At 37.8% G+C, this 26,393-nt stretch overlaps 1 protein-coding gene across 3 annotated transcripts in view; it reads left to right on the plus strand.

The window, feature by feature from the left end:
• Window positions 1–26,393, plus strand: part of BNC2 (basonuclin zinc finger protein 2) — a 409,221-nt gene that overhangs the window by 155,210 nt on the left and 227,618 nt on the right. The window contains exon 3 of one of the 3 annotated variants that reach the window (XM_081067443.1): window positions 15,003–15,086. The exons of the other annotated variants lie outside the window; for them this stretch is intronic. Within the exon in view, the coding sequence (XP_080923569.1) occupies window positions 15,003–15,086 (84 nt within the window). The remainder of the gene's footprint in view (window positions 1–15,002; window positions 15,087–26,393) is intronic. 3 annotated transcript variants of the gene reach the window in all.

The raw sequence follows: 26,393 nt of genomic DNA on the forward strand, positions 1-26,393 counted from the left end.
AACTAAGATAGTTTTCCATTGGTAAGTATTTTTAAAAATGGTGTGTAACAGAAATTTAACTCAAGAAGATGTTACAAAAAAGTAAACTATGGGTGGGTCTGTGTGCCTGATTTATAGACTCTTTGGTACATGACTTATGTATTTCTGTAAAAGGATGATTTTGTCAAGATAGACCTCCTGAGTTTAATCTGATTAAAGCTGTCTGTATGATGGTTTGTTCCTTATGAACAGATACATTCACATTGTTTATGGGAGGTCTTAAACCAATACGCAGTCAACTTGATAGCAAAATCAAGATTTATATATAGACTTGGCATTCAGATTTTATACGAATTCATTAGGCATTTCCCCCTACAGTAGAGAGAATACTCACTTTAAGAATTTTTTTTACTCTGTTGGATGTAGTAGAGTGAGGATAGGACTTTTTGTTTGGTGATTTTTGGTTTTAGTTCTGAATTTTAAAGTGAAAATTTCAGTAGAATATTAAACCTACTTTGTGCTGGATATTTTTTTCCATACAGTCAATTTCGAAATTAACTTTTTCCCTAAATAGTAGAAAAATTCATTAACAGTGCTAAATTAAGAAAAAAAAATCTATCATGTACATTTAGATTATCTAAAAATGTATTTGTTATCCTGATCATGGGAGCAGGTTTTGATTATAAAAAGGATGTTGTAGATGTATTCAACCCTTTTCATTTTTATTACAATTTCCCTTCATAATCCAAGAGAAGAGTGGAATTACTCTAATATCATGTCTCCTTAATAAGAAAATTAAAGTTGGTTTAGGATTTTTTCCCCCCTTACAAATCAAACTCTCTTAAAATATCAATACTTGTCCTTTCAGCATTTTTCTGTTCCCATTGTACCAGACATTAGTGTTTGGCATGGTAGAAATCTTGTGGGGAGTTAAAGATTGGACCTGAGTTCATTCATCTTCTAAGGCTGTTCCATAGTCGTGTGACCTTGGGTAAGTCACTTAATCCCTAACCTTTTTTGCCCCCTTCAGTTTTCAAATGGGAAAAAGAACACTTAGCTTGAGAATTTGTCAGGAACATGAAATGAGACAACACATGTGAAGCTCAGCAACATAGTAGGTGTTCAGTAAACTGTAAATCCCTTTCTTTGAGCTTGTCTTGTGGCAAGCTTCCCTTGGGAAGCTTGAATTTTTGGAAAAAGTTGGTAAATTTAAATAAAATATTTTAATTTTTTTAAATTAATTATCCGTAGGAAGGGAGATAATAGGCATTGGCAGAGAACTTTTTCTTTCTTTCCTTTTATTTTTTTGTTGTTGAGAATTTCTTGTGTCATCCATTAGTCTTGCGTTTTGGCCACTCTGCAAAATTCTCACCAGGCTGGCCTTCATGGATGTCAGAATGATGCTATTATTTCTGTGATATCAGTTAGGCTAAATGTAGACTAAAGGCAAAGAGGCCAGCCCGATTCTATTGGATTCTGTTTACCTTTGTATCATCAGTTCTAATCATTTGCTTGAATTGAGGCTTCCTGCCTTATTATACTCATTATCATTAGCACTTGGTAATAAAGCTTGAAGTTTGATTTTACAGGTAAAACCCCAGCCTCTGCCCCTGACTTAGTACTTACTTATATTCATGGAATTTAGGTCACACTAAAGCTAGTAGTATTTGTACCTCTCAATAGAATTAAACAAAATAGTAGCATGTCACCTATATGCATATATGGGCAATATTTTATCTTTATATAGTCTTGCACAATGCTTTCAGTGTAGTCAAGAGTCTTAAATGTAGTTGGGGACTATTTGTTGAGCAAAATGCGCTTCTTTTATTGTTTTTTTAATCCTGGATTATGTTTTTCTCAAAATTAATTGTGTTCTCATGTGTAGTACATTAATATTGTCATAGATGGTCTTTGATTAGCATTGTTATTTTGCTTAACATCTAGTTTCTTTTAGCCAAGCTTAGAATGAACATACTGCATCTCAAGATCTAAAATAAATATTTGGCTTGGTGCTTACTTTAGCCTGTTACTAAGAGTAGAAGAATGAGGATTAAAAACTATTAATTTCATAGCTACCTCTTAGATCACCCAGCGCACTGGGGTTGGTACTCATTTTATCTTATTCAGTTATTACAAAAGTGTTCAGGGCAGGTACAGTTATTTTCATTTTACAGATGAGGACATAAATGTGTAAAATATGTATTCAACATAGTTCACCCCAAAATCTCTGCCACATTCTTTGTCCATCTGTAACATAAGCTATTTAACAGAAAAAGGAAAAAACAAAAATAGTTGTCAAACCCACTGTTCTCTTTTTCCCTTTCAAATTAAATTTCACAAGAAAGCCATTCTGTGGAACTGATAAAACTCAGAGCTGCACTAGGTGAAAAGGGGTACAGCTACAGACTCCTATTCTTTAGACTTCTACTAGGGAGTCATGGAATATCTGGTTAGGAAACCGTAGCCAAATGTCCCCACACCACCCAAAAAAAGGAATCACAGCAAAACCTCAGTTTTCCCAGCTGGGGACCGAAAGTTTTATTCATCTTGAGCTTAGAAGTGCGATTATAGGGAATTCACAGGGAAAGCTAATGTCAGTGTAATTTTTAAAGAGACTATAAGAGCAAAACAGTGGGGTAAATACAAATGTAAAAGATATTACAGTTATGTCATTGTACAGCTTTTCATGTTAATTTTCAAGGCACAGATTTTTGTTTAATCCATAGATAGCATTGATTTTAGTGGAGAGAATTTTACTGTGGGAAAAGTAATACAAATTTTTAAAAAGTCAGTTTTATTTCTAACTGGAGTCTGTGTCTGCAAATGTATCCAGACTCTATTTCAGTTTGAAAATACTACATAGTTTTTGTGCTCAATGTTATAAAATGGTATAGCATATCTGTAAGACATTTGAGTATACATATCATATATGTATAGATGTGAGAATATGGATAGATCTAACTGAGAAAATCATGTAGAAAACACAATATTTTAAATAAATTGCTTGTAAGACAAATAGATATAATTTTGTCATATCTTTATAAACTAGGGATTTCAATAGGGATTTCAAGTTTTCTCACCTGCTAAATTTATATTGGGATTTTATATAGTACTGCCTTTGAAATATAATTTGTTTCATTAGCATAGTGGGAAGAGTCCAGACTTTTAAGCCAGAGGTATCTACATTTGAATTTATCTCTTCTTTTTATGTGACCTTGGAAAGGTTATATAACCTCTCTGAACCTCAGTTACTTCATTTATAAAATGGAGCTTCGAAACGATGCCTGTGAAATCTGGCACAGAGAGGGTGAGCTGTCTTGGTTGTTATTAGCAATTTCTTCTGTAATTGCTTTCTATTGTGATTAGTTTGCAAGCCTAATGTTACATTCCCTTAGCCTCTCTTTATCAACGGTGATACAAGGTTCTGAACACTTGTATCATGTATGTACTTGGCCTTTTATATTACTAGTTTAAAAAATACTTGTGCCAATCCTGCAGAAGCTTACTTTTATTGAAGAACGTGAGGGTGGAGAAAAATCTCTCCTTTCTTTCTCTTCACAGAGAATCAGTCACTGAGCAGCATAATTCTAAACTCGTATGTGGCTTTTGGGTACTTTATGAACCTTTTTATGGTAACCCAGGAGCAAAACACTGATTGAATTAATACATTTCCTTCAAGGCTCTATTTGTTAATGTCTCCTCTTCCTCCTAACTGATGGATGCTTTTGTAAGGTACTTTTGTGATCTAATAGTGAGGGTGCAACATAGAGTACAGTGGGGATGCCAGTTCATAGATATGCAGGTTATTGGGAAGCCTAAGAGCCTTTCGATAATAAAAAAAAAAAAAAAAAAAAAAAAGGAAAAGGAAAAACTAGAGTATCAACAACAAAACCCAAAACCCCACCAAACAAAAAAATTTTTTTTTAATCTTATTTTCCTCTAAAACTCAGTGCGTTATAAAATGCAGACTCTAAACTTTGCACCGTACTTTTAATATTTAAAGTTTTAAACTTTTTTTTTTTTTTACAGCTTTTGTAAAAAGGATACATATTTGGTGTTGTGGACGTGATTTAAAACCTACAGGCTGCCACCAAGGAACCATTTTATTAACATCTTTTTAGTCATCTTCATTTATGTTTACATACAAATGTAGGGATAGATACTAGTTACCTAAAGGGATTATGGAGATGTGACTTCCTTTTTTTACTCAACTATGTCATACATATCTTTCCATGTCTATCAATATAAATATTTGTCATAATTTTCAGTGGATTCCTAGTATGATTTTACTACAATTTACTTAATGAGTGTCTTGGTTTGTGGACACTGAGGTTGTTGCCAGCTCTTTTACGAAGAATGGTGCTTCCATATGAACATTCTTGTTTGCACTTGTATTCTTTTTTCCTAAAGGTGAATTCTTGAAAATGATGTTGCTGGGGACAGAGGTATAATTTTTGCACAGTGTAAGGTGGTTGGCAAACCTTTTCTGTATTTCTGTGCCCAGATAGTAAATATTTTATGCCGCCATATGGTTTCTGTAGCAACTATTCAACTCTTTGTAGCTGCAAACAGCCACAGATTATATATGTAAAGGAACAGTCATAGTTGTGTATTAATAAAACTTTATTTAGAAAAGTCGGCAGCAGGGCCAAACGCAGTTGCTTACTACTGTCTTGAATCAAAGGAGAAACTATGATTAGGGATGAAAATTGACCCACAGTTGGTTAAAGCTTATCATAGAAAAGTGTTCCTATTTCAGGGTAGTTTAATGGGCTGGTTACTTTCTTCCTAGGATGGCAATCGATACCTCTTTTAAAGAGCTTATTAAAGGTGTTCATACCTGCCCCTACTCTGAAGGCCAGTGAATTTTAAACTAAGAGGCTATATAAATATGCTAGTATATATTTTATCATTCTATATTTTAAATTTTAGCATATCTTGACAACTAGTGGGGCAGAGAAAGACCTCCTAACTTATAATGTAGATGAGATGTTGTACATTTTCTCACCTCTTGAAGATCACCCCGATGGAGTCAGGTTCTAGAGGGATCCTGAAGTAAGCTGGAAGGAAAATCCAGCAAGACAAGTATCATTGCAGCAGAAATATACCACAGATCAACAGGGTGACATTGAGTTAGTTACTGAAACTTTACAGGCTAAATTATACTCAGAAGAATGCTCTGTGCATAAATAGTAACCTCCTTGCACCTTAAATCTCTATAAAATGGGAATTATTGGCCCCTAGCTGCCTTAAGGGTATTTGTTGAGGACCAACTGGAATAATGATATAGTTAAAATCACTCTATTTGTAACTTCAGGACACTGGTGCCACTGTGAATTTTAAGAGATTTATTTATTATTTATTTTGCATGTATTTGTTGACTATCAGCTTGCTGTGTGTAAAGCAGTGTGGTAGGTACTATGGGGAAATACGAAGAGAAATGAGTGAGTTCTTGCCCTTAAGGAGAGAAAAGCACGTATTTGAAGTCCAAGGTTCTGTTAGTGCTGAGAGCCCTAATGATGGCAGAACACTGGGGAAAGCTTCTCTTCCACCTGGGGGTATCAGAAAAGTTCATGAAAGAAGTGGCATCAGGAAATATAGAGATTTTCCAATGTATATTGCTGGGGAGGGTATTCTAAAAAGAGCAGTACAAGAACTGTCAAATTAGAAAAGCCCAAGTCAGTAAGCAAGAGACATCCAATAGTCTAATTAGACTGTCTAGTAAGTACTGTCATAAAGGAGGAGGAGGAGGAGAGAGAAAGCCGGCAAGGCAGGGTAGAGCTAAGTTGAAGAGGGAGGAACTTGAATTGGTAGTTTGTGGGGTACTCTAAACATCATCTAGGATGTTTAGAGTTGTCAACAGTTGGAGGGGAGGTTATGGCACTGGTCGCCCAGCGTGGAATGATAAAGCTGGGGTTATCACTGAAGCATTATGACATATGAATGAGCATACTCTCCTGAGAAATGGTCTGGAATGTGTGTGTGGGGGGGACTGCTGAAGGGATCGAAAGGGAAGCATGGACAGGCTTTCAGAAGTTACAGGGTTAGGGGAATAAGGAGAAGTCTTTTCACCGTGATCTATGGTTCTGAGCCTTTGTTAGTGGGATTATGGTGATAACATTGCGAAGTATAGAGTATAGCAAGGTCAGGGGAGAGCTGTAGTAAAGAAAGGGTAGTAATGGACCCATTTGCTTTCTTAGCACGAGGTGTTAACTGGACACTTGGCAATTTCCAGTGGGAGCTTGAAAGTGTGAGACTAAAATTCACGTGAGAGATAAGGAATAGATACTTGTGACTGTTCTCATACAGGTGGCAGGTGAAACCAGGAAGAGCACCACCTCATTAAAAGAAAAGCCTCTAGAGAGAAAATGGTGTTGTACAGCATTTCTTTTCATTAGGTAAGTCAGTGACGTAGGGAGTCTGTGTGAGGCTACTAACACCAAAAATATACAAAACAGAAACATCAGGTGTTTTATCATTTATAAAGCATTCTGTTGTCTAAGCTTCTTTTAGCTTCTAAAGCCACTAGATTTCAGGAGTAAAATGTGTTCCGTTTGGGGGGAAAAATGCCTTATTTTATAAGATCCCCAAAGAAAATATAAGAAACTCCCTTTTACTTAATCTTCTCACCACATCTCGAGACCCTCGGCAACAAAAAGATGCCACTTGTGGGAGAGATTTATACCCACTTCTTGCCTGTCTGGTACACAATACTACAGCTTTTCATCTCCCCTAGATCTCACCTCAGTTGAGATAAGCGCATTTAGGATAGTTGGGGTGGGGGGAAGTTAGAGGGAAGGAGTGTATTCCACAGAAATTAACTTTGTATGCTTTTGTGCATTTTCTCTTTTTAGTCTGGGGTCCTCAGCAGGCTTGGAGGGGGAATTGTGCAGGACACAGTGTGACTTATGTTTGAGCTGGGAAAGTTCTTACTGTATGGAACAGCAGGACCGAATCTGCCTTCCCATTTCCTTTCTTCTCTTGACATCACCTGTCTTCAAACTTTGCATGCAAAGCAAATCATGTTGACTCATTGATCTTTAGCGTGCTGTACGATGAGCGTTGGTAGTGTCGTGTAGGCTCCCCCGGCTCGCCCATTTATAGCAGTCGGAATTCTTCTGGTTGGTCGATGTGATCTGTGGCCTCCCCCAGGCTCTCTCTTCATGTCAAAAGGGATAAGGGGCTCGTCCAGAGGAACCTGTGTGTCGAGCCAAGCACTGTGCATTAAATTTATCACATGCTCATTCCATGTGATCTTTCAAACCATGTTTGGATACTTACACTTTTTTTTTTTTTTTTAGCCATATTAGGTTTAATGTACCGTAGATGGTTCAATGGGAAATTGAGATGTTGTGAGGTTTTTTTTTTTTTTTTTTTTTTTTTTTGCGGGCGGAGAGTTTTCTCACTGTCTGGCACGTAACTCATTCTTCTACAGTATTTCATTCCTCAAACTCCTTTTTCTGCTTTTTCACATTTTCAATCACTTTTTTCTCTTCAGTGTATTACATTTAGTAAGAAAAAAATAACCCTTTTGACATATCCCATTTTTGTGCCTTTGATGTAGTAAGATCAAGTTGATGCGCCTATTTTCTTCCAATGTGAGCTCTTTCTAAATAAAAACCACACCCTCAAAAACAAAAACAAAAATTCAGTGACCTGGTGATCATTATGTGAAGGTAGCCCCTTTCCCCTCGGTAGAGATAGCTGAATTCATCCTCCTTCTTGATTGTGGTGGAAACCCAGAGAGAAGCTGAGTGGAGCAAAGCCAGCGAGGGAGTTAAAGATGACCTACACCATTTCAAAGGGCTTTTAGTTTAAATGCTTAAGTTAGCATGTGTCCCCAGATCATTTCTTTCTCATGTTTGCGGCATGTTGTGACATTGGCCATACCACGGCTCCCTAAGTGGCTTGCTTATTTGGGCTTTCTATCATAAGGGTTTCCTTTTCTGACATCCCCTCTCTTCTTCACACAGGGAGATTTTAGATCTTGGATCTTGGGTCCTGGTGTATGCTCCTTCCTTCTTCCCTTGGTTTTTGTTAGGCGTATCTCTTCTAACATTAAGTTATCGTTTAGAGAACTTTTGCCTTACCGTTTCATTTTTGCTTGTCTGGCTTATTTAGGCTAGTGGTTCTCAAACACCTGATCACTAAAAACAAATAGCTGGGCTCCGCCTCCAGCGGTTCTGTCACAGTGGGTCTCAGGTGGGGCCTGTGAAATACATTTGAAACAACTTCCCGGCTGATACTGATCATCTTCCTGGGCTTAAGAGGACACCTGGAACCATTGACCTGGACTGTTGGTTTCGTCCAGCAGTTTGCTGGGTTTTCTTGTGTTTTCCAAAAGGCTAGGATTTCTTTATTCACCCATGTTCCCTGGCAGGTCTTTATTTTCGATTCATTGGTCAAGCCACTAATATGAAAGAGAACTCAGCAAATTGCCTTATGTTTTCATTGTGAAGGGCTTGGCTGGGGCAGGAGTAGCAGAGAGTAAAATGTGACCCTTCTCACGGCTTCCCCCAATGAAGACTTTAATGGTCAGTCTCTCAGAGCCTAGATACGTCATTACAGTCTTTCTCAACACAGTGTTCCAGGAAGCCTTCTCAACGTTGATTGTTCTGGCCCTTAATTGAGACTAATTGAATAGGTATATTTTTTAGTATTCCTAATTGCTTATATTATTCCTTTGACACTTGAGGCTTGCTTCTCTGCACCCCCCCCACACACACACACACCAAATTCCTTCCCTCACTGGCTCAAACTTCTCAGCCCTTGTGAGAGTGGTATAGTGTGGTGTGATGTAGGAGGGTGTCACTCACCTATGCTGTATACCTCCTGCATGCTTAGTTTGGTGACATGCATCATCTCCTTCAACCTTGCCAACCCTAGACAGTAAATAGAATCATGCCCATTTTACAGATACAGGAAAGAAGGCTCTGAATTGATTATTAGCTGGCAATTAAACAGAGGCCTAATGCCAAAGCCAATGATGTTTTCATATTACCCTCCTTTGGGATAGTTGGCATTGAGTCTTGAGGACAGAAAGAAAGTTAATCGGGGCATATATAAGCATACTTGGAGTTTTACTTAATGTTAATTCTCACATTTGGCAGTGTATATGCTCATAACCAAAAACCTGGAGTGTTCAGTTTCCAAAATACTGAATTATAAGAATGATCGCAAACCAACTGAAAATCATCTAATTCTTTACTTTTTTCTTAATATAATTAAGTTCATCTAGGGCACAGGTACAAATAACTTTATTCTCACTTTCTTCAGTGCTAACACCCGTGCAAAACAAGATTTGGAGAAATAAGCAAACTGTCAAATGGTAGGAGACTTTTCTGGTAATACACTAGCATGCATTGAAAGAACTGTGTCATAATTTCAGTTCTTTCCAATTGATCGAATGTGGAGGAAGACAGTGGTGATAGGCCTCAGTTTTCCTGTTTAAAAATAAAAAGAGTAAAGCAATGGAAATTATGCACCCCCCTTACTTGTCTGGTGTGGGAACTAATAAATATTATGTGTAAAGCCCTCCACGAGCTCTGAAAGGAAGATTCTATGTAATTTTAGCATTATTCATGTTCTATTAGGTTCTTCAGGATGTCACCAGGAAAAACAGATTTTCACCTTGTACCTCACATTTCACAGTAGAAAAACAAGGTAGTTTGGTCGTCGTTTGTGGCTGTGAACATCTCCTGTCGTACCTGCGGAGGTTGCTCATGTCAAGGATCCTATGGCCCTTTCTTTTGGCAGCTCACCCAAGAGAACCAGATCCTGAGGCAGAAAGAGAGCGAGCCTCCATTAAACAGTTCCTGGCCCCTGTGAGGACACTGTCCCCGCACCTCCCTCCCCCAATCATCTTCTGTGATCATCAGCTTGTTGAGGAGCAGAATCACGTGCTTGACCCTTTTCTCCTCCTGATCCTCTAGTTCATTGTTCCGGGACGACTCCAGAGGGCCTGTCCGCTGTCCTACTCAGTTCTTCTATAACATCTCTCATCCCTACTGTGCTACTATTCATACAACCCTGTCTGTCTCCTCTAAGGCCTCGGAAGGAGGAGCGTAGTTCTGGCTAGTCCCTATGGGAAAAGCGATAAACACTGTTTTGACTCACCAGTAGCAGTGATCATTAAGCTGTGTTTTCATTCTTAAGCTTTAGGTTCTGTATAGTTGGCCCTCTCCTGAGTCTTAGCCTGGGCTTTCATGGTTGAGAAAGTTTAGGCTTAGAATGTTGTCATTTTGTTAAATGGTAGCCTGAAAAATTAGGATATACGTTCACTGCACGTCCAGCAACTCAGCTCACCTTCCTGTTTTTCAGTTTTCGCATTCATTTATTTTGCAGCAGTGTGTTTAGCATACATCCTCATCTTTACGGAATTGGGTAATTAATTTATTTCTTTCTCTGCCCTGTCGCATGGAGGCTCCTGGCTAGCATAGTCGAATCCATTTCCCTTAATGGCCTTCCTGAGTTCTTTGTGTTATCTGAGTAATTTTTCCTTTTGCTGCTTGGCATTGTCTAACCCCTGAAATTAGGCTGAAGTTTTATCAGTGCTTTTCTTTGGCTTACAATGTGACAGAGCTCGCACTCAGCCATGTCACCGAGTCCTCCCAGGGGACTTGTTTTGGGATTTCTCTCTTCCTCTCTCTCTCTTTGAAAACCAGTTTTGTCCATTCTTTTCCCAGTTCTTGGTCTCAGCTCGTCTCCCTCCTCTCTGCACTGCTAGACTGAAGCCACCAAAACACATACACTTCAGAACTGATCTGGGCTTGTGGCCAGCCTACCCGAAGAGACTTGAGCTGACATGGAAGTCAGTTTGTTTATTTAGGCTGTGACTTTTATAGTGCCTATCAGGCAAGTGCGTACCTGAATGTTTAATGTTTAAAAATAAAATAAAATTTCAATGGGCCCTGGCTTTGCAAGAAGAAGCATCCCAAGTTCTAGAAGCCCTTTTTTTTGGTAACACATTTCTTGTCCCAGGTTATCATATCTGGGCCTCTTTCTCTCTTCCTTTGTCCCTTCATTACACCCACCTTGTACCCCCTTTCCGCTTCAAATATTTGGAACGGTAGCTTCGGTTTACAATGTGAGCTTCCTCTGTCTTCTTTTCAGAAACGTGGGCCCTAACAGTCTTTATGTGTGATCTTAGTAAACAAAGAAGGCGTGTGTGTGTGTGTGTGTGTGTGTGTGTGTGTGTGTGTGTGTGTGTAGGAAACTTGCCATATTTCCTCCCTGCCCCACAGAAAATGTGTTTTCTGGAAGCCCTTTTGACACTGAAGTGAATGCCCACTGGCCCTCCCTTACTGAAATCTCCTGAGAGGAGAGAGAGAGGGAGAGAGAGAGAGAGAGAGGCCTTTATGCTTGTTGTCATATCTTTTGTTTCTGCTGATTATACACAAAGTAAGTTGTAAATAGCTCTCTCACACACCATGATTCCTTTGAGGTATGTACAGGAGAGTAGACATGCACTCAGCTTCTGCTTACCCTGGGGATTCTAGAGGGTCCCTTTCAAGGCCTCTTATTTCCTGTTACAGCACCAGCAGAATGAAATTTAGATGAGTACTAGACAATTACCATCCCGTAATGAAACCTGTGGCAGAATGTTTAGAAACATTAGCTGATCAGTTTAGTATTTTTCTTTCTTTCTTAGCTTAAATGTTTTTGTTACTTTAAAAATCAAAATATACAGTGACTCAAAAAAGAAAAAAAAAAGTTTCCTTAGTCTTACTTCTTTTCAGAGGTACAAATCACTGTGTTTTGCAAAAGCCATTGTAGAACTTAGTTTTAAAGTATGGCCTTGAACCAGACATTGAACACTAGCATGACGGAAAGCAGATAAAATTGGAATTCCCCAAATCAATTTAAATTTTATATTCCAATGAAAACAGTGGTTAGGTATACACCATATTTTATTATCTTAATTTAAAATGGAGTAATAATAAGGAGTTAGACAATTTATGTATGCTGTTTCTGCCAATCATTTTTTTTGTTCACTTTATGACTACCTGGTTAACTGAGGCTTTTAAGTCAAAAGGCCTAATTGTCTAGGTGTGCTGAATTATAACTAGTTAGGTTATCAACTTTTATACCCTTTGTGTTTTCCTTGATACATTTTGATGAATTAGGAAACAGATATCACTTGCCTATGCCTTAAAAAGTTTTCTCTATCTGATAATTAATGACATTTGTTAGATCCCATCAGTGAAACTATGTAGTTTTGGTCTCAATCTCAATTTTCTCATCTTTAAAGTATGGGAGTCCATTTTTATGAATCCTTAATGGATTTTTTTTTTTCCTGCTCAGAAATTCTCGGATTATAACTATGCGAGTGCTATCCACTTCTCTACTAGTTCCTTTTTGTGATTTGGATTGTTGAAACATTCTAGTAGCCTGGCACAGTTTCATTCCAACTTATTCACAGAACTTTTTGTTTTCTCTCAGAAACTGTGTCTTTCTAAGTGTCTGAGGTTGTAATTGAGTGTAATTGTACTTGTTTAACTTTCTCCTTTCCCGTTGAGAGTGTTTATAAAATGCATTCTGTGAGGGTGAAAAGGAACTAGAAAGTTAGTATTTGTGACACGGTCAAATAAAATTAAGAAAAGTGGGAATTTGTTTTGTGTACATGAAATAAAGTCTTGTTTACACTTAATTTGCACTATATACATTCTGGCTCATGGAATCTTCTTTAATCAGTTAGGTAGTAACACTTATTGAGATTTTATAGGAAGCTTTTTGCGGAGTTTTGTTTTGATATAGAATAGTCTAAGATGAATTTTTTCCAATCCTCCTATTGCACCCTGGGGAGAATTACTGTTGCATGACTCATTAGTGCCCCTCCATATGTCAACTGAGAGGTGGAATCAGCATTATTTTGTGTGTGACACAACACAAATGCACAGTGTCTACTCTTCTCCATGCCCCATTTCTTTTTCATTCCTCAACTGAGAGAATAAATTCCCTTTTACATGGCTTATGTTGTCCCAGACCAAAGAGCGAGTAGTAAGTCTTGGTTTCTGGTAACACCTTCTCCATTGCCTTTAATTGTCTGGATGCCACTTTTAAATGCAACTCTTACATGTTTTTCATTATCTTCTTCGAAATACGTTCTCAGTCTTTCTTTTCTTTCTCATTTTTTAAGTTTGGGCTTTGCAACTTTCTAGCACATGATGAGCTAGTTATTTACCTATGCTAAGCCTCCGTTTCTTTTCATTTGTAAAATGCAGATGCTCATATCCCATTAAGATTGTTGAAAGGGAGAAGAGTGGATTATTTCTGTATGCAAGATACCCATATGGTGAATGGCTCATTGCAAGTGTTCAGTAAATATGACCTCCCTTTGCTTTCCATCTTGGGCTTCACCGGTGAAATTTGTCAGTAAAGAGTGGTTATTTTCAAAGACAGATGATATTCTTTTGTCCATTTCACCTTATGGACATAGGTAGGAAGAAAGAATGAGACACTTGAAAAAAGGAGAGTTGAAACTAAAGATATTTGAAGAGTTGAATTAGTGCTTGTTAAAAAAATTAGTGATATTCACTGATGAACTTGGAAAGTGAAGGCTATGGAAAACTTTAAATTTGGAGAAGTGAACTGAGATGTGGGTCAAAGCAAGGGAAATACCTTCCAAAACAGTATGCTTGGCTGAAAACTGATCTGTGAACAAAGAAAATTGGCAGAGATGATCCTAATTCAAGTTAAAAAAGAATGAAATAAAACCAAACACCACAGGAGGGCTTTGATAAGGAAAGAACACAGGTGAGATGAAGCTGATTGATTGATGGATTGAGATTCCCATACATATAGATACCCTCTATCCCCGAAAATAAGACCTAGCCAGACAATCAGCTCTAATGCGTCTTTTGGAGCAAAAATTAATATAAGACCGGGTCTTATGTTAAAGTAAAATAAGACCGGGTCTTATATTAAAGTAAAATAAGACCGGGTCTTATATTAATTTTTGCTCCAAAAGACACGTTAGAGCTGATTGTATGGCTAGGTCTTATTTTCGGGGAAACACGGTAGGTGTATAATTTTTTTTTAAATTGAAGTTTATTGGGGTAACAATGGTTAGTAAAGGTTTCAGGTGTACAGCTCTGTAATATATCATCTATATGTCACATTGAGTGTTTGATAGGTGTATAATTAATAAGTTAGTATGTGTTTGGAAATACTGAGTAGTGATTTGGAGAAATTTTAAAAAAGGAGGAAACAGGTTGAGATTGAATCTACATCCTTGTTTTCTTTACCTTAAAAAATCTAAAATGAGGCAAGCAAGTGACAGTTGGCAATATTTCAGGATGAGATTGACTAATTATAATAAATAAAGTAGTTTTGAAAGGGAATCTTAGTGGCGTAAAATTCTAGATACAGAGAAACATTCACTAAATTATAGATATTTTGTTGTTATTTTTGTTATTAGAACAGACATAAAATACACCTCTTAAATGTAATTTCAAAATAGTAAGTAAATAAATAATAAATATTGATAAATAAAGTCTGCCTATGCTAGTTCAGAAACAAGAAAAATAAATTTCAACAGGTATTTTTAAAGTGCAAAAGAACTTTAGGCATTATAGAATACAACTCTCTTAATCCTTACATAAGAAAATTAAAAGATAGGGATAAAAACACACCATATGTCAAGCAGCAATTCTATTTCTTTTTCCCGTCCCTCATTTCCTTCCTCTGTCCCTTCCTTTTTACCTTCCTTCTTCTCTCCTCCTTTGATCTATAGTAGACATTTAAGTGCCTACTTTGTGCTACTTGCTTTGGATACAAGGGGGAATAAAATTTACATGGATCTTTTCTTCTTGGAATTTACCTTCTTGGTAGTTAATATACTTGGATGTGTGATATTTACAATATATTTGACCCACTAAGTGTCAAAAGTCTGTGACGCCATGGTAGCCTGTTTCAGAACTGCAGTTTGTATGTCCCTGCGTTGCCTGGGTCGAGTGTGTTTGTGTGCAGTTCTCAGCGGCCTCCACACCCAGCATCTGTCTAACTCGGCCGTATTCCCCCAGGTTCCAGTGGCATGTGCTGGCAGAGTGCTGGGTGCAGACTTTTGCCCAAACCTGGAGGAGCCAGACCAGAGGCTGGAAGTCCAGGTTGGAGTCTTATTGTTTTATCAGTTGGGGTGGTGTGACAGACACAACGGTCCCTGAAGTCTATACAGATCTGTCAATGCCATCAGGAGACGGACAAGCATTGAGACAAGTATAAAGGAGGGACCAGAGTAGCATATGTGCAGCAAAAAGTCCTTTTCAGTATAAGTTGTTTGTAACAGGAAATTTATTCATTCAAGAAATAGAATGTACTGTGGTGGGTAAGAACTTGATTTCCGAGCCTGGGTGCCCAGGCTGACACAAGCTGCCATGACACCTTTAGCAAATCACTCAACCTAACGGAGCTTTAGCTCTCTCGTCTATAAGATGGAGATCCACCACACTGGGTGATCATGAGGTGACATGTCCTAAGTATATCCATCAGTTAGCATAGGGCCTGGCACGTGACAGGCTCTCAGAATATCAGCTCTTGTCCTACGTCATCATGACATGTGCTAAGCATTGTGCTAGGCACTGGGGGTGCATGGAGAGCAAGTCATGCTTCTTGTTTTGTGGTTTCTTGGCTCAGGAGAATGCAAGCCACTCAGCTGGGCACGATCCTGGAAAAAGACATAATGAGAAGGATCTTCTTTTTTTCGTGGATTGGGAGATCTGTCCTCTGGCGAAATATTAACTTCATTAGCAAAGTGCATTTTTTTGTGGAAGTATTGACTTGGAATTCAGTTCATTTTGTGTGGTCCTGAGGCATTCAAAGCAGTTTGCTGTATTGCAAATTAAAAATATAAATATGACATCTTGGCCAAAGGTATGTCTCCACTTCCATGTCCCTTTCAATATTTAAGGAATGTATGTGCCAATGCTGCAAAGATGCAGGCTGAAGTTTCAACATGGATATCATCCCCTAGCGTGAGTAAACTCATAGTATTTTTTAGGACTTCCATTTGGCGTCATTTTCGGAAATTTTCTGATTTACGGGATGAGCATAGTGAGCTGAGTTTTAAAACATTTTTACTGATTTAGACACCTCACATGAGCAAAGAGAATAGTTTTAAAAATTGACTTCTTCACAGCAGGAACGAAGGTGGAAGTGGTGGTAGGCGGAGGTTCAGTTTTTACGGTACTGAAGGGTGCCCCATGTCTTGCACACCTGCTCTTGGACGAGGGAAGACCTCCTGCGCTCTTCAGTGCCATGGGCTGGTACTGGCTGGGTGGTGTGTGGCTGTGATACAACAGAAAAGCAGGTGTGACACATAGGAGACAGGATCATGCATTTCCCAGTGTTAGAAAGCTAACAGCTTTTGTGTGACACATAAGTGCAGAGTGATGGAAGACTTTTCATGGAGAGTAGTCTGATCCTTGACCTCTTTGGGTAAGACAAGTAATGGTCTTCAAACATGTCACCTGGAATGGTCTGTCATGGGTGGCTGTTGGATAATTTGTTTTGGAACCTTGAGTTACAGTGCAAAGAGCAATGCTTTTTGCAGATGTGAGTGCATGAAATAAAACTGAAAGGGACCAATGGAGCACCATTATTATGACATACCCAGGGAGAAAATGTATATTTACAAGTTTAAGTGAAGCTCTGGTTGTCAGGAAACAGATTGTGGAGCTGACAATTCAGTGTGGGCCTTGCAAAGAAGACCAAGCTCCTGCACAAAGAAATGAAAGTGCTCATTTTATTGGATTCCTCCTCTTGCAACACCGTTTTGGCAGACTGAGTGGAAAGGTTGAATCTGTCAAGAGTCAACTATGGTGAATTGGTGAATTGACTGGGACCCACTTGAACCATTTCCTTCTGTTTTTCCTCTTCCTTTCTAAATATGGCTTCCATACATTTTAAGAATATCTAGCACATAGTTACATTTTGTCAGTCATAATAAACTTGACACTTAATATGTTCTTCACCAGCTCACAATTCCAGGAGTAGTTTTTAGCTTAGAGTCCTTTCATTCTTGCCATGGAATATATTCTGGTGGGTTTTGTTGTTTGTTTGTTTTTCCCCCCTACAGAGTGAGCCATCTATGATTTTTTAGTCCAGTTCTGCACTCCAGGGAACTCACTATAGGACTTGCTAGATGCATCAGAGTCATTTACTTTTCCTGCTTGGATCTCAGGCTTTCCCCCAGGGCCAAGAATTATAACCACCAGAGGATTTGCTGTTCGGCCTCTTGATTCCGAGAATAACCTCCTGGGCACTTCGATTTAGGAGCAACTTCTTGTTTCTATCCTTTCTTAGGAAAGGTTTTCATTTTGACACGCAGCACCCATATCTGGTCTATTTCTATATTTAGCCGACATCAGTTCTCATGACAGGTGGAGCCTCCTCCTCTTCTTACCTGCTTCCTTTGAACCCGTTTCTTTTATCCCTAAAATTTCAGATGGCTTAGCAACGTTGTTGTTTAATAATCCGAAGATCCCTGATACTCTCTCATGAATATACCTTTGGTTTTGAATGACGGTCGTCCCTGAAGCCTGTGCCTGACTTAACTATTGCAAGGGCACCTGCTCTTTATTTTGTGTGTTAACAGGCTTGATTTAGAAAAGTAGCTGGAAATCAAGATTTGGATTCACTAACTGTTGATTTTCCTCAGTCTCTTTTGAAGTAGGTGTGAAACTGTACTTTCTTCAACTGGGGTGGTTAACTGATGTACAGTAGCAAAAAATTGTCTTCTTATATAATTATTTGCTAGGAAATGGTTATTCTAGTTTAGACTCCCTTAATTGCTATTAAATATTTTATTTTTAATCAGAGAAAAGTTACTTTTTTAGTCTAACGGTGCCTCATCCTGTATTCAATTGTTACAGTTAGCCCAGCACATTTCCTTTCTTGGTTGTAAATTCAAGATGTGGGGTTTGACTTGATATTTTTCACCACGAAAGTGCTTAGAAAATTAGAGTAAATAATGAACCAATATTTCAGTACCAGATTAGACACAATTTACTGTGATGTTTCATAAACCACAGACTCCTTTCTTCTATGAATGCGTGAAGGATCACTTTTTTTTTTCCAGACATACCGGGGTGCAAGTGTAAATTTCCATAAAATTTAAATGAGGTGCTTCCTGTAATTAATGAACAATTGTGGCTGCTCTCTAGTCTGCATTGTAATTAACCGTGATCAGGCTTGTTTAGTGATGACACTGTTCCTGTAATAATTTGACAAGCTACTGTGAATTTGCCAGGTTATTAAACAACCTGCAGTATTCACTTACGGAATCACAGGGATGAGCTTGGCGGCTGCTGCTAGTTAAATGCAGCATAAGGGTGCACCAAAAGCTGCCCATTGAAGTCTATCGATCACCATGAACAGATTTAAATTCCAATGATTTGGGAGAAGTTAATTAATTTTGTGCGAGGTGTCTTGAAAACTTTTTATTGCATGATAAATCTACTGGGGCAAACCCAGTCAGTTTTATGAATGCATAATGAAGCTAGCAAATTTTTATATTGTTTCACCAGTATGGACTAAACAGAATCTGAGGTTTCCCCCTCCTACCCTATTAAATAGGTATAATTATTTTTTTTTTTAAATGACAAAGTTTCTTCCCTGAATCCATTCACAACATCACTGGAATATAAGTTCACTCTGTGTGTGTGTGTGTTAGAAATAGCAGATGACCTTGTGTTAAACACTGTCATGCCACAGGTAGAAAGAGTGATCTAAGTGGACTAGCAGCCTTGTGTGCCTGGTCACTAGTGTACCCCCCTAACCCAACCCCCCTTCAGGTTAAGAACTGTTCAAAACGTTACTGTCTAGTTACTGTGGTGTCTTTCATTCAGATTCTGTTTATTGACGAAACCACAAGGATTCCTGCCCAAAGTACCAGGCGGTCTATGCTTGACTGATTTTGATTTTCTAACATCAGCCCTGGGGTTTATTTGAAAAATGTACATACACTGCAGCTTTAACAAGTCAAGTGACTGCATGTTTTTGACCATGGAGTAGAGTATATCTGAAGATCATTAAATGTAGTGGGGGTAAGGCGGGGTGGAGAATAAGTGTAGTAGTCATTGTACGATTGCAAAGTGTGTGTGTGTGTGTGTGTGTGAGAGAGAGAGAGAGAGAGAGAGAGAGAGAGAGAGAGAGAGAGAGAGAGAGAGAGAGAGAGAGAGAGAGGGAGAGACACATGGTTTTTGTCTTTTCATCTTCTCCAAGAGCCAGAAAGTTTCCTGCCGTTCTCTTTCCAGCTATTGACAAATGATTGCCAGATGTGAGATCTTTGCAGTGCTCTTTCCCTCCGCAAACCTGCAGCGATGGGATATTTGATTCTCCCTTGCCCATTTCATCTCCTTTCCACATCTGCCAGGGACACACAAGCAATACATCCCTACATGAGAGTTTAAAGTTTATTCAGCTCCTTTTTCCCCTTCGATAAAGTGTTTGGAGACAACAGAATGAGGTCCATATGACTCTCTCCCAACTTCACTGTATGGAATTAGTTGTTTATTTTACTTATCTACCTCTCAGTAATTGAACTATTTCATTTTAGTTTCGGTCCATGGAAAATTTGATGCAACTCTGGGAGTGCTAAGAGTTTCCTATTGTCTGCTTGCTGCAAGTATGCCATCAACACAACTTCTCTCTCATCCACAACTTCTGATAAAAACTAGACTGTTGGTTTCATAGGACTTCCTAGGAAAGTAATTTTAATAAACAACTGTCAAAATATTAAGTGTAGCATGTCAGGTAAAATTTAGTAGTCATTTAATATTAAAAAAAATGTGTGGGGAGGGGGAATTCAACTTGTTTGGCTTGATTAGCTTACCTTGTATTTGTGTCCATTGTCAAAGTTGAAATGGATATGGTCCTAGTTTTAAAACCCAAATAGCTTGTAAAAGAGAAAGTGCACTGAGTTTTGAAGACATCTGAAATTAGCCGGCATAGGCCACACACATAATCACTACCATGCACAGAAGCCTTCTGCATCTGCTTGGAATCTGTATTGATATTGATTTTTTTTTTCCTCATCTCAGTTTGAAAATATTTTCCAAAATGCTCTTATAGCTTATGTTCATACTATAGGGTGGCCTGACACAGGTGGCCTTTCAGTTTTCTTATTACACTTTTTGGCAAACGAAAAGGCCCCTTATTCCCTGAATAAGATCAGCGGGTTTTTTTTGTTGTTTTCTTTTTTTTTTTTTCTTCACATTTGAAAATAATCCATAAAATGTCTGCCACATGTTCGCTGGTTGATGGAAATGTTTTCCAAATTAGAGCTGTAGTATTGGATTCTTATTGTAAGTGCTGGTGTGTTTACTAAATTCTGATACCCTCTTAGCTAACTGTGGTTATGCAAATTTATTTTTATTGTGAAATTCAAATAACAAATACAAGATACTTACTATTTCTGGATTTCTATCCTGAGGAGAAATTTGTCGTTTTGTTAGGGAAAGAAATAAATGGCTTTGCCCATGTTAGACTCAAAAGAGGAAAAATGTAAAGTCTCATTTTCAGTATGTTCTTTTAAAAATTTAACAAAACGACGAGAAACAACACCTAAGAAGAATGAAAATGAAAAGACAACAAGCCCCTGAAAAGAATAAACCCTAAGCTTGGAAAAAAGAGGTAAACCAGACTCATCAGGATATATACATGAATGAAGTGTGTGCCACTTTCTGTGTATCAGCGATTTTGTACTTCAGTAAAGCTTAAAAAAGAAAGGGGTAAAACTGTTGTACCACATTTTGGCAACTTGTGGTCCACAGTTTTCTGTTGGAAGTGTCTGTTGAATAGGATAGAGGAAAATCATAGTTGAAGACACAGACAGTGATAAACTGTTCACTCTCAAACACGCAGTGATGGTAAAGATGAATGTGGTAAGGTTTAACAACAACCCCCCACCCCCAAATGAACCCCAATCAAAAAGGACCCTGTGCAGAAGTTTATACTTTTTTTGTCCTTGGACATTCCCCGAGGACTGATGTCATGTTAGGCACCTCAGCGGATGCCGGTGGCTGGGAAGGTGGAGGCGGAGTTCTTACATCAAACAACAAGGTTAGGAACTCCTGTGGCAGGAGCCAAGTTCCTGGGAGTTTAGATCACTTCACATAATTTGCTCTCATTAATGCATTTGCTGGTTTCTCATGCTTTCCTGCCTTTTCCTCAACGTGGTTATTCTGGGAGGCAGAGAGGTGCTAAGCAATGGAGGTGTCATCCGGCCTGCGTACCTAGGGAACGTCCTTCAGAGGACAACTTGTCACCAGCCGTCAAAGAAGAGAGTGGCTTTGTGGTCTCTGAACATCTGGCAGTGCTGCACAGGAAGCTGAGGGGGTGTCATTAATTGTGATGAAATAATTTAAACCATCAGGAATAAATGAGGCTGTTAAGCTAAGTTCAGATTCCATTTGCCATGCACATGTGTCTAGCAGCCTGTGTGCCGTTAAAAAAAAATTGAATTATATTAGCTCATGAATAGAAGTGAAACAGATAATGTAAATGAAACAAGTTGCTGTGTAGTGATGACATCGTGTTGAACCACTTCACAGAGTTACAGTTTGTAGGATCGATATATTGAAAGTGGTACATTATTTAATGAATTTTTATATAAAAGTATGCTTACGGTATTGAGGGATTATAGTAAGGACCAGTGATTTATTGGAGCTCAAAGAGCATGGATAAGTGGATGGGTAGAGAGAAACAAGCCGTTGGGTCAAGACGGGGTGGCAGGGTGGGGTTCTTAGCCTGCTGAGCCAGGCTGATTTGATGCACAGCTTATTACCTTTCTAAAGAATCTGGCTTCCAGTACAAGACTGGGTGCCATTGCCCTGCATACACAGGCTAGAGGACAGTTTTTTTTTGACGATGAGCAATTTCGGATGTCCTTTGGACAGTTTGACACTTTGGACACGTCAGTGTTGTTTCTTGAGGATAAAAACAACTATTTTTGGTGATAGATGACTCCTCGAGCAAATGAACATATGTGTGTGTGTGTATACATATATATATATATATATGTATACACACACACACATATATATAATATACACACATATATATGAACATATATATACATATATGTATGTGTGTATATACGTATATATACGTATATATGTATATAAGTGTGTGTATATATGTGTATATATATGTGTGTATATATATACATATACATATACATATATATAAATATACATACACACACATATATATACATATATATATATATCTATATATATATATAGATATATATATCTATAAAGGCTTTGCACCATCAGTGAAGACTGATTTCAAATGTAATTTTCAGGCGTTGTGGAAAGAGGCAGCCCTAATTTCTTTACAAAGGAAAGACTGTCAGGTTTGGAATGTCAGGACATCTCTGAGGTTTTGAGCACTAAACTGGGCAATGGTGTGTAGGTTCCAAAGTACATTTCTAAAATAAGTCATTCCTTTTACTCATAAGCCGAGTTTTCAAACTTGAACTTTTATTTAAAAATAAACATGGGAATTTGAAAAATAAAATGAGACTGCTTAGGTACAGAAAGCATTTTTTAAAAACCCTGGGAGAGGTAATCCCTCTGTCAGACAGAGGCGATGGTCCAGAGCCTTGGAAAAGAGCCATTTCACTGCAAGCCTCTGAGCTCACTCTGCTTGGTCAGTCACGGCCTTTCTCTTTTCCCTGTTCCGAATCTCTTTTCTACTTCTCCTTTTCCTCGGCCTTCTCCATTTTCTCTTTGCTTTTCCTTTATTCACACTTAAAAAAAAATCCTGTTATATTTGATTTTCTTTACAACCCGTTTTCATTCTCCATCCTCCGTAGAAGTGAACTGCAGATTCTGTTTTCACTTATAGTCTAAGTTTCCCTGTTCTTAGAGAAAAGATTAATATCCACAGTTACTTAAATTGTAAACTCATAAAATTTATGATGCATGTTTACATAAACTTGCATGACCATTCATGTTTTTTCTAAGGGATGTGAATGAACCTTGATTGTTTTTTAAAAAAAAGGAATTCAGAGTGCTCACTGAATTCTCCCTTTCTAGAACATTTGAATGGAATTGTTAGTGATGAAAGCTGGAAATGTGTGGCTCCAGGTTAGCATCTTCCTTCTTACCCTGATATAGAAGATAGATATTCAGATAGAAGCAGTTGCATTTCCTGACCTTAAACTTACTTGAAGTCTAATAGAGTAAACAGCAGTTAGGATAGCACTTCTCTGTGTTTTGATCTTTGGATTTCATTTTAATCGATGAAATAGAATAGGAAGACTTGCATTCTTCAGGTCTAATATTCTTGGCATTATTGGAGGGCTTGAAGGCTATAATGTGGGAGTAAAAGGTACTGCGCCTAGCACATAGCTAGCTAATAGTGAATGCGTTATTGTTGTTATATAAACGTACTTGACTAGCTTCTCTTGGCTAAACAGATAAAAGTTGGAATAATTTTTTTGTGTGAAATTTCCACAAATCTTGACTCTTTAACTATTATTTACCTTTAATCAGTTTTATATGTTTTTCCCAAGAATAAGGAATCCAAGGTGAGCCCAGAAAATTTTGAACAAGGTACCTATGTTTTTCTTTCTTTACTTGGAAGAAATCACTGCATTCTGTAGTTCATTTATTTGTTTCTCAAAGCAAGAAAATGAGAGTGTACTCAGTAGTGGCTTGAAGTTTTCTTTTGTAACTATCTTAGCAAATACTTACAGATAAAAAGTAGTTTCATGAACTTAAGATATTTTCCCCCATTTTTAAATTTTGGTGAAGTGTGGGCTGGATGCCTGTACATATTTTCAGTACCTTCTTTATTCTTTTACTGTTGTTACCAATACTCTCTGCTTAAGTAGCATTGAATTACTGGATTCTGCATCTTGAGTTCTATATTTCAGGTACGTTATGGATCAAATACACGTTGGTTGAATGGCTTGAGAATTGAAGTACATTCTGCATTCTCCCTCATTACCACTGTTTCTATAAGAGAATGTGGTTTAGAGTTCAGATTACCAGTTTTGCATAAGTTGTTCATGGGGGGGAATGTCAGTATTAATACAAGAAATGTTATCTAAGGTGTTGATTTTTACTTTATGTAAGTTCCTAAGTCATAGGGACTTCATAGAAGGATACAGAAAAGATAGGAAAACAGGAAGTCTTTTAATTCTTGTCTTGAGTAGAGAGAATTATGTGTGTGGGGGGCAGTGTGTGCATGTAAATGGATTTTGTATATGCATACAGTGTATATCTCATTACCTAGAAATCCATACTTTTTTATATGTTTACAAGAATAGTGATTTTCTATTTGAAAATTTTGTTCAAGTTAGTCATAATGAATCATTTACATCAAGAGCAGGTAGTCCCCTACCTCGACCTGAAAAAGAAAGAAAAACAATTGTCTTGCTTGCATAGATAATGGAATCTCAATTTGTAAGATTCCATTAGACTTTTTCTTTGACTCTGTATTTTTCTTTCATAGGGTTTTAAAATTTAAACCCGGAAATTATCGGGTCATATCATCTAATGTCCTCATTGTACAGATTTGGAAACCGAGGCCCCAAAATTTTACAAGACTTATCCAAAATTCCATAGTTAGTAAATCATTCTTCATTTCTGGTGTGTCAAAGCCTTTAAGATATTGTTTACTGGTTTTTTTTAGTCCTTATGACTGTATAAGTTACTCCTTGTCATAGAAAATGACTTAACTCAGTGTATCTTTTGTTTTGTGTGATCTGAGTTCACATGAATCAAGAATTCCAAGAGGCTACATTTTTAGGGACCACAGTAGTGGTTCTAACAGGTTCCCCCACAAAAACAGCAGGTCCTTTCTTGGCCTGATTCAGGAAATGTGCTAACTTGATGCCAAGAAATGGAATGTTTGCGCCCGGCTTTTTAAATTTTTTTTTTTTCCTTTTATGTTCTAATGTCAATTAGTATAGAATTTAGGTGTTGGACAACAACTAATTCTTGAACATCAAGACTTGCGAATGCTCCCATCTAAATAACCCCTGTTTTAAGCGAAGTGCCATTGGCAACATCTGAAGAATGAACTTACCCAAGGATATAAAAGTGTTCCTCTTTACTGTCCAGTACATGCTGGTGGAATTTGATGGCGTCTAGAAGCAGACCAAGTCCCCTTGAAATCATTGTGATTATAAACACATCTTTAAGTGCCTTTTTGGGTATGATACTGTGTTTGCATCCTATAAAAAGTGAGTTGAATGGACAGGGTCTGTGCCCTCTAGGAGTTTATAATCAAAAACAGGTAATGTAACTGACATCTGTTATTGTATTAAGGTCCTGCAAATAAACATTGATCGAATACATTAATAAAAGTTTTATATCAAAGACAATCAAAAACCTTTTTGCTTGCCTGATAAAGTAAGTAAACAGACATCCTCATCCCCACACTGAAACTATCCATGGAAGTTGTAAAATGACTGAACTGGAATAATCCTGACACGAGAGTATTCCTTTACATTGTTATTTTTTAAGGGTTTTCAAACTGCTGGCATTATCGTGATATCACTGATAGCTTATTGTAAGTGGGTCTGTATTTGGAGACGTTGTTTTTCTCTTTCTGGTGGAGGAATTGGGGTGAGTTGAATTTTATTCCCACTCTGGAATTTTTCCCATTTCTAACTGTTGACTGGTGGTACTTGCTATTGTAAACCAGGATCGTGGAGTATACTTTAAAAATGTATCCAAGTCCCAGATGTTAGTAGAAATTCTATTTTTTTTAATTAGCAGCCCTTTCCCCCTTCTAAGTTACTAGAAACTGCATTAAAAACAAATATAGAAGTTTAAGATTGATGCTGTAATGAGATGAACTTACATATCCAAAAGGCTGTGAGGGGACTATTGGTAAGCAGAGGTAAATTCACAACTTTGGAATGGATCGGTCTGCTTATAAGTTGGAGGAAAGCTATACCAACTAAAATTAAACATATAAATGTTGGCAGGAGGAGATAGTATTGAGATTGATAAAATATTTTCTTTCTGCATGCTTCAACTTTAATGCAAAGTATTTTAACAGTCACTTCATTTTTGAAGTGTAAGGGAACGAAAACAGCAACACTGGGAAGTCTAAACATGAACCCGTCTCAAAGTTCAAGACATTAAAAAAATAGCTATCGCTACTACCCCAGTGTAGGTGTCTGTGTAAATTAAAGCATGTGGATGCATAAATTAATTAGAACAGTCACTGATATAAATCAGACTTATTTCGTACACTGATGAAATGAGCATTGTTTATAAATTTATCTTGTTATTTAATCTCTTCTATATAAACCTGGCTGGTTAGCATTATGAAGTAATAATACAATTAATGGGATGATGGTATACATTTTCTCGGTACAGGCCTGATCCTGCAGGCCCTTCTTGACTGGGATTTGTGTATATAGAGAGGACCATAAGAACTGGAAATTT

The sequence above is a fragment of the Rhinolophus hipposideros genome, assembly GCF_964194185.1.
Source record: "Rhinolophus hipposideros genome assembly, chromosome: 11".
Lineage (NCBI taxonomy): Eukaryota > Metazoa > Chordata > Mammalia > Chiroptera > Rhinolophidae > Rhinolophus > Rhinolophus hipposideros.